The sequence below is a fragment of the Etheostoma cragini genome, chromosome 17, assembly GCF_013103735.1.
Source record: "Etheostoma cragini isolate CJK2018 chromosome 17, CSU_Ecrag_1.0, whole genome shotgun sequence".
NCBI classification, from domain to species: domain Eukaryota; kingdom Metazoa; phylum Chordata; class Actinopteri; order Perciformes; family Percidae; genus Etheostoma; species Etheostoma cragini.
In genome coordinates, this window is record NC_048423.1 from 1,455,156 (window position 1) to 1,464,228 (window position 9,073).

The window sequence follows — 9,073 nt, forward strand, 5'->3', positions numbered from 1 at the left end:
AGTCGCTGTTCAAGCCGCACCACATGAACAGCTTCTTCACTGCCGGAGGTGCAGGCGTGACCGGAGAGCCGGGAGAAGGCCTCTTCACCAAACTCAAGGAGGAGCCGGAGGACCTCGCCCACCTGGCCCCGACACCCGGAGACACAATCGTCAGCCTGGACTTCGGTCTGTATCCACTTCCATCGTTTTTTGGTTTCTTTATGATAGCATAAATAATCCTGCTTTTTAAGAAAGATTTGACCCTCATTTTGTGGTGTCGTATTCAATTTTATAGCTTTTGAAAAAGAAATTGAAGTGGTTTTGAAATAGTATTGAGTAAAAGTTGACATATTCCAGTCTGTAATTATCCATCAACGACGTGTTGATTTTCAATTTTGACGGGAAGACAACACAAGGGTTAAACCAGTTTAAAGTGAGTCAGTTAAACCAATGTTTGTTAATGAACGGGTTTACTGTAAAAATAGATAGAGAGAGAGAGAGATACTTTATCTATCCCGAAGGAAATTAAGGAAAGTACATGAAGCATCATGTGGCTACAGTTAAATATATTTCTCACATTTTAGGCACTGATGGAATATTGGGAACTTAAGTATTGATTATGAAGTTTTACCCTCGTTTGATGATATAAAAGCTACTTGCAGGCCAGGGACCCCTTAGCTGAAAGAGAGGCTAAAGAGGGACCCCCTGATGCTGTGCATATTTTTTGCTGTTATTATTCATACGTCATGTTTAAATGTTTCGTAAACATACATATGGGAGGCCCAGTGACTCCTTGAGCTTAACTGTGTGGCTTCTATAGTGGCTACCCTACCTATGGTAAGCTTATCTTTAATGTGTAAATCAGTTTTTCATATAATAGACTAATTTATCTTTGCTATTGATATGTTGGATTCCTATAATTGTTTATTTTCATAAACACATTGAACCCATAGGGGTCAAGGACCCCCTGTGGAAGATTCTGCTTCTTCCCGTCTCTTCACAACTGACTCTAATTTCTGCTTCTTTCTCGCAGATCGCCCACCGTTTGAGGATCCCCAGCAGTCTGCAGGATACACCCAGGTGTCCGCCGCAGCCATGCCCCATCCTGGACCTCCATCCTGGGCCAGCGAGAGCCACAAGCCTGCCCCTTCCGCACCAGTTCCAAGGGACATGGCTTCCATGGCGGGTAATCTCATCATGCAGGAGAATCCGCCACCGGGCAGCGCCACGCCGAGCCTCAGCAGCTGCTCCACGGTGAGGAGACTGGGCCAGTTCAGACCATAGACGACGAATTGAAAATCATCTCCATAGCAACAACTCTTTGTACTTGCATTCTAATATTCTGACTTTCAGGCTTTTTGTTGCTGGATAAATCATTTCTTTAGTCTTCATATGAAAGTGGGTAATGTCAGTGATAGCGAGATGCTTGCTCCAGTTGCATTTCTAGTGATGAATCACTTCTTTGTTCTAGCACCACTCAACCCTGTCCCTCTCCTCAGTCACTCTCAACTCGCTTGACCACATAACCTTATGGTACGTGTCCATGGACGCCGATGGGATCGCCCCAATCCCAGCATTATAAGTTAGTGGACTTGCCGCCAGTTTCTCTTCAACGACCACTGCCAAACAAAGAAATCAGTCTACACCAGCTGATTGGACAAATGCGTAACTTGGAGTTGTCTGCTCCCTGATTTCAAAACCGACCATAATGGTGGTTCTTTGGGAATACATGCTCTTTTTTTACAATAATAGGACACTAAAACATGTTTCTGAAAACGTCTTAAGTGAGATGTCTTTATTTCCAATCAACAAAGTTTTAAAGATATCCGCTTTTGACGGACGTTCTTCTTTTATATATGGTTGACTTTATGCTAATGAGGAGCCGGCGAGTCAACGACCCAGCTTCTCCAAAGTCCCCGCGACGCTACCGGAATGCATTGCACAACTGCTCCAGTAGACATGAATGGGAAGCGTTGAAATGGTACAATCGACACGCACCATTACCGTATTTTTGGGCAGTTGTTGAGGCTCCGTCTAAAGCTCCATTTTGACCATAAGTAACATTTTTGGGATCAGTAGCTGACTTCTCTATTCGCTGTTCCAACAGGAGACATCCCTTATGTTCTAAAACCAGCCTCTGGAGACTCAACCAGCCGAGTCTCTATTGGCTGTAGAAAAAAGAGATGTGTCTTAACTTCTAAAACCAGCCTCTGAAGACTCCACTCGCTGATTTCTCTATTGGGTGTTGAAACAGGAGACGTGTCTTACGATCTAAAACCAGCCTCTGGAGACTCAACCTGCTGACTTCTCTATTAGCTGTAGAAACGGGAGACGTATCTTACGTTCTAAAACCAGCCTCTGGCGACTTGGCCAGCTGTGTCAAATGCAACGCCATCCGCCGGTCTGAGTCGTACTGAGACAGGCCGATTTATACCTCTGCAACTTTTTCCTGGGACGTTCTGAAACGGTTTGGTCTCGTCACAAATCTTTAGTCTGAACTGGAAACTGAAAGGAGTAATTAGTTAGTGGGCAAGCGACTGGTTGGGTTTGTGTCATCGTTTGTTCTTTCTGTGTTCATTGAGGCCTGGGGCCAAACTAAAGGCCACTAACTGTGTAATGTGTGTGAGAATAACGGGGGTGGATATTTGGAAGGAACAGGCTCTTAGCGGTGAATGGTGCCTTTGTCAAAACTCTCTCGCCCTTTGTTTCTATTGCCGTTCTTTCTCTTACGTGTTGTCCCTTTTTTTTCCTTTGTACTCTTAATTCCTCTCTGTCCTCTCGATCCTGTCCGTAATTCTCCTCTCCTCCATCCTCCCGTCTCTCTATCACCCTCCAGCCCAGCAGCCCAGGTGATTACTACAGCTCGGTGGAGAGCGATCTAAAGGTGGAGCTGACTGAGAAGCTCTTTGCTCTGGACACCGAAGGCAACAACAGTCCAGCGGACATTGAGGTGTGTGTCCCACGAATATGCTCTACGTCTGAAACTTGGTTTCTCTGTTGTCAGTCCAGTAATTAGAATTATGATGTCTTGTCTACTGACGCTGATTGGCTTTCCTTGTCTTTTCCTATTTAGGATGTAATGCATTTAGGGTGGATGGGTGGGTCATAAAAAACAGCACTTTAAGGCTTGGGAGTAGAGTTTGCTTCCCGTGTAGAACAAAATTCTTTCACCCAGGCAATGCGTGTTCCTTGGGAGTGTTTTAATCCAAGCCCCGATCTTTTTCCTTTATATTAACAAGTCATTTTGGTGCCTAAACTTAAAGTCCTCATATGAAATCACTTTTTGGGGGGATTTCTTAAAGTTATTTTGTGTCTCTGGTGCTTCCACACGCATACAAACCCGCCCATGGTGTTTTGAGTGAAGTCCGGTTTCTGAATGTCCTCTGCCTTCAGTCTCCGGGTGAGCTGTTCAACATCTGCATGGCTTTCTACATCACTAGCCGAGATGAGGTGGCTAACCGTAGCATGCTAGCGCTAGCATATGGTGTTTTTTAGAAATTAAACCATGTAAACCTATTCCGGTAAAACCTCAAAATACAATTATGAACCTGAAAATGAGCAGAATATTGTGCTTTAACTGTCGTCACCGCATGACGCTCACTTTGATACGGCGACCTCTGTGTAGCCGGCATCATGTGACCAGGGACACCCCGGGTGAATACATTTTCATACAATACGGTATGAACCCGTTAATGAGAATGCATTGGACAGGTTTAATTAGACAGCCAAAATAATCACACATTAAATAATCTGCTTTTTTGAAAAACCCAAATCAGTATGTGCGTCAAAATATTACTGCCGCTCTATTTCACTCTCTTTCAAGGTTTCAAAACTAACGTCAAAACTACATAAGTTTGTAAAAATCTTTTCACCTGCACAGTATAAGTAAGGGAAAACCTGATGCAAAACCATGTCATCTTTTGCTTTCCCAGAGGGACTTGAGTGACTTAGACCTGGAGACTTTGGCTCCCTATATCCCGATGGATGGCGAGGACTTCCAGTTGAATCCAATCATCCCAGAGTCGGATCCCCTGGAGGGGGGTCCAGCAGGATCCATGGGGGGCAAGGGCAGCCAGGCCAGCCGGCAGAGCTTCACCAAGATTGCGAGCCTCTTCCAGCCACTGGCCTCCCCTCCTCTGCCCCAGGGCCACTTCCAGCACCAGCCAGTTGCATCCTGGGCCGCGGGCGAGAAGAGAGGCTCCCGCCACGGGACCGTAGACTCACGTGCAGGGTTTTGCATGATGGGGCACATGCAGAATCCCCCGTACCAGGCTCCAGCCAGCACCCCTCTGTCCTCCATGGGGGGCAGACAGAATCTGCAATGGCCTCCGGACCCTCTGTTAACCTACCAACGACAACAACCACAACGCGCTACCAAGACCTACCTGATGGACACTTTTTCAGGAGAGGAGCGCCCGTCCTGCCAACAGAACATGCCACACCTCATGCAGAAACAGAGGTGATGTAACAATAAACAATAGAGAGATGTTTTCAAAGTACAGTTTTTTTTATTACAGAGCATAAGTGTTCCAGATATTTATACTAGACATGGTCCGATACCATTTTTTTCCATCCTGACACCGATTCAGATACATGAACTTGCGTATCAGTCGATACAAAGTACTCATCCGGTGACAGTGTTTCATATATATGATTATGTATTAACAGCTTCCTACCACTATTCCTGTACGGATGGGATATGATTTTTATCTTTGTTGTGCGGCCTGTCTCAGGTTAAACGCTTTGTGAAACATGAACAAACACAAGCAATGAATGCCATAGAACTTTTTGCTTAAGAACATAAATAAACTGTGTGTGTGTGTGTGTGTGTGTGTGTGTGTGTACGCGCAGGTCCATTGACAATTTTGTACAAGCCTACAGAGACATGAGTCCAGCCAGAGTGGCCATGGCCAACAGTATCAAGCGCTCCTTCACTCAGATGGCTATCGTGAGTATCTCTAATAAACATGCAGGAAGTTATCACACAGCAAGTTAGGTCTCCGATGAAAGGGGTCCAACATTTAAAAATGATGCTATTCCTGAGAATCATTACGCCATGAAGATAGGGCAGATTATCCAGTAAACTGTCCATTAGCAACAGGATTGAGACTTGCATTTAACAGTGATCTTAGCCCCTGAAAACGTGTCAAGTATTCAAACATTTAAAAAACATTTATTATGTGTGTTTAACCCTCATGTTGTCCTCGGGTCAAATTGACCCGTTTTCCTATGAAAATGTTCTTTTTAATTACCCAAAATGACATGATTGATTCCACACAACGCTCTTTGGCAAGTACACATCTCTACTTTCATTAATCTTATTCCATTTTATAGCATTTGGAAAACAAATTGAAGTTGTTTCAAGTAAAAGTTGACACATTCCAGTCTGTGATTGCATTATAATTTCCTACAAATGAGGTTTATTGACCATAAATTCCAAAAATAATTGTAAAACAAAAGTTAATAAGTCAGTGTTACGTAGTGTTGAAGACGTCAAAATAAGTGACAAACATAAACAAAAAGTGTTAAAAGTCTTGAAAAAAAGAACAAAAAAAACAAGGGTTAAAAACAAGATCAAGACTCGTTTAAAGAGCCCCTATTATGCTTTTTTGGGGGGATTTTCCCCGTCTTTAAGTGTGTTTTATAGTTTTATGGTAAGGTAATAGTTGTATGGAGAATAAAAAAACTCCACAGGCAGCACTTTTTTTCAACTGCCTAAAAACGCCTCGCACACATTTCTGTTAGAAATTACTCAATTGATGATGTCATTGATTAAAAAAGCCAGCCCAGTTTTCATAGGTGCTGCCCATTGGTGCTGCCTGAGCAAACAAAGCCCCCCCCCCCCCCCCCCCCCCCCCCCCCCCCCCCCCCCCCCCCCCCCCCCCCCATACTTTAACAAAGCTGTGTGCCTAGACTTGATTGGGACCCAAATTCCTCAATTTATTTATGGTCAATCAGCTAATTAATTAACCGAGTATTTGTGTTTCAGGGTGAAAGTACGCCGTCAGAAATCATTTGGAAGAAGATGAGAGGTGACGGTTGTGCCGCCATGGATCGCTCCCTCAGCGCAGGATCTCTGGCAGGTGTGTGTGTGTGTGTGTGTGTGTGTGTGTGTGTGTGTGTGTAAAACTCTTGCCCTGTCCTAACTCAGTACCTTTACTCAAGGGCTGTATTTAAATACCAATTTGAGGTAATTGATTCTTTCCTTTTGATGCCACCTTCTACTACGCTACATTTCAGAGAGAAGTATTGTACTTTTTACTCCATTATGTTCATCTGACAGCTTTAGTTACTTTACAAATTATGATGTTTGCGCACAAAACACATGTAGTTCATCAAATACAAGGTTTTATTATACATTAAACTACTCAGAAATGTAACTTCCTTCCCGATTGACAACAATGATTAGCCCATTAAATACTTAGTTGATTGAAAAAAAACGAGTACTTTTACTATTTATACTTTAAGTACCTTTTCCTGATGATACTTACATTACTTCACTTAAGTAACATTTTCAATGCAGGACTTTTACTTCGAACAGAGTATTTTTTACAGTTTGGCAGGAATACTTTTACTTGAGTAAAGGATCTGAATACTTCTTCCACCACTGCTCTTTTCCACTCAACAACTGTTCCTCTGTTCCTCTGTCTCAGCGCCCGAGATGGGGAGGACGATGTCAGGCAGCATGTCTTCAGGTCTCAGCTCTCTGCAGCAACACAGGAAGTCTCAGAATCCAGGAAACTGGATAGGTGGTGCAAATGACAAACCCTTTCCCCGAAGGAGCTGCAACTATACCTATAACATGCTTCCTTCCAACAAGACGGAGGGTGAGTTGACTTGACTTCGATGCTTACAGCCCCCAGCATTTTATTTTCAAGTGGGGTTGTATGAGGTTCTTATTCATAGTCCGTGTGTTAGCTACAGTAGATGGCGGTCGCCACGCCCCCGGTTTGGAGAAGCAGGCAGGAGTAGGACTGCTGTAGACGGAGACAGCAGCTAATTGCATTTTAGACACCTAAAAAAAATCTATCACTTGAAGTGGACGCTTTTGGTTGGCGCAATCTGCTAATTAACTGGAGTCCATGTGTGAAGTGAGAGCCTCCGCCAAACACTTTCTTTCTCAAACCCTAACCCGCGTAACTCCGCCCACCAGCAGATGCAACAACATAGGCGGCTGGTGCCCGGCACCCCCGACCCGGTGCACGCCGCCCGGCCTCGGCTACCTGGTTGATCCTGCCAGTAGCATATGCTTGTCTCAAAGATTTGTACGTCAAAAACCTGCAAAAATGTCCTTATCCAGACATGTTTTTTTCTGTAATCGAGTCATTAAAGTTGTATTTTATCAAAACAAGAAAACTGCCAGTACAATATTTCTCATATAGGTTTCCAAAGCAAGTAAACTAAATTCATGTTTTTTAAATTAAAGTAAAATTTTCCTTGATTTATAGAACATAAATACCTTGATCTCATTTTTTTTTTTTCGGTTACATTTAACAGAAAAACTCACATTGTCATAATATGTCCACTTTAACTTGTTATAGGAAGAAAGGGTTTAGGTCTCAATTACAGACAGAAATGACTTAGTAAAGTTAAGATTGTTGCTAACTGTCTACCTGCCTGCTCGTATTGAATCATTGACGCAGGTTTTCTTTCCTTCTCTTTACTTCACTTTCTAGGTATTGCGAGTCGTTTAGTGGGCCCTTCTTTTGACTCCTCCTGTCTGCCGGAGTTGACCGGTTACGACTGTGAAGTCAACGTCCCGCTGCAGGGCAACCTGCACCTCCTCCAGGGCTGTGACCTGCTGAGAGCCCTGGACCAGGCCTCTTAGAGCCCCAGATTTCAAATCTGCCATAGACCCGGACTTAAATCCCCAGCCCGAGACTTAAGCCTGTCTTTTACTTTGTAACCTCGGGGCCGTCTGAGAGCCCTGAGGCCGAGCTACCTATAACGAATGGTATTCATAATCCCATTCTGCCTTATTTTAGCTTCCAAGGCTCAGCCCCAGTCTCTGTTCCCCATCCTGTTATAGTTCTGTACGTCTGTACATCTAAACTAAGCAAGCTATCAGGGTCAAGCCACTCGCAAAATCAGATGGAGGTTGAAAAGTCACCCTGCATTGACAACCACATAGACGACCCATACGTAACATGAGCCACATAAATACAAAGGTCAACGCGGGACGATTAACTAACAGAGGCAAAGTAATGCCACCACTCTGGCTGACCTGTGTCAAAAAGTCTGGACTCTGGGATTTATCGCCGGTTATCAGATTTGGTGTAAACGTCTCTCTGTGTTCAGAAACACCGGCTGAACTTGGGTCTATGGTGTAAAGGGGTATTAGTCGTGGGGGAGGATTCAAACCTACAACCTGTGTCTTATCCTGGCCCTGTCCCCATTGCAGCCCTACCCCCTGAAATGAACTCTATGCAGCTCAGATCCCAGACATACTCTTTGTGGGCTAACTCTTTTAGCCCAGAGAAGTAATATACTACCTAGACACCGTGTTCTTTCACCTTGTGCTTTTGACCAGGAATTAGACCCCGCCCACTTTTCCTAGTCCCAGGCAAAACTTCAAACAAGAGTTGGGTATCATGAAGTGGTTCTGAATTATAGCCATTTTAAATGTATAAATGTGGAAAAACAAGAATTCTTTGTAAAGCATGCTCTTTGATTCTGCTTATTGATTCCCCAAAAGATAACAGGAAGATCCAAATGCAAACCACATGGTGCTAGAGCGGCAAGAGTTAATCCATTATTTGTCAACTATTAATTAATCGCCAACTAGTTTGAGTAATTTTTTATGAAAACATTTTAAAAATTCCCTGACTCCAGCCTCTTAAAATCTTTAGTGCGTATCTTTTTTGTATTAATGGACGTCCGTTACATTCAAGCCATTGCCAAATGAGTTGATACAGAGCTAATTTAAGCTCCACACGCTCACTCGATTGAAGATGATGACCTCTTCTGAAGAGTCCGTTACGTTTTCAAATCCTCCGTGTCCTCCTTGGCTACTAGCAACTGTGTGGGTTGGGGGCAGTGTGCGCGATTACAACAACAGTTTATTTGTCATTACTTCTCACTGAGTAATGACAAA

General features: G+C 43.7%; 1 protein-coding gene across 3 annotated transcripts in view; it reads left to right on the plus strand.

Moving 5' to 3' along the window:
- The window catches only part of epas1b (endothelial PAS domain protein 1b), a 62,369-nt gene extending 53,579 nt beyond the window's left edge, over nt 1-8,790 (plus strand). For all 3 annotated transcript variants that reach the window (XM_034898120.1, XM_034898122.1, XM_034898121.1), the window contains 8 exons: nt 1-165; nt 1,013-1,233; nt 2,816-2,929; nt 3,912-4,438; nt 4,831-4,927; nt 5,969-6,062; nt 6,633-6,806; nt 7,656-8,790. The exon at nt 1-165 is cut by the window's left edge and continues 44 nt beyond it. In XM_034898120.1, the coding sequence (XP_034754011.1) occupies nt 1-165; nt 1,013-1,233; nt 2,816-2,929; nt 3,912-4,438; nt 4,831-4,927; nt 5,969-6,062; nt 6,633-6,806; nt 7,656-7,807 (1,544 nt within the window). In that variant the 3' untranslated portion in view covers nt 7,808-8,790. The remainder of the gene's footprint in view (nt 166-1,012; nt 1,234-2,815; nt 2,930-3,911; nt 4,439-4,830; nt 4,928-5,968; nt 6,063-6,632; nt 6,807-7,655) is intronic.
- The last annotated feature ends 283 nt before the right edge of the window (nt 8,791-9,073 follow it).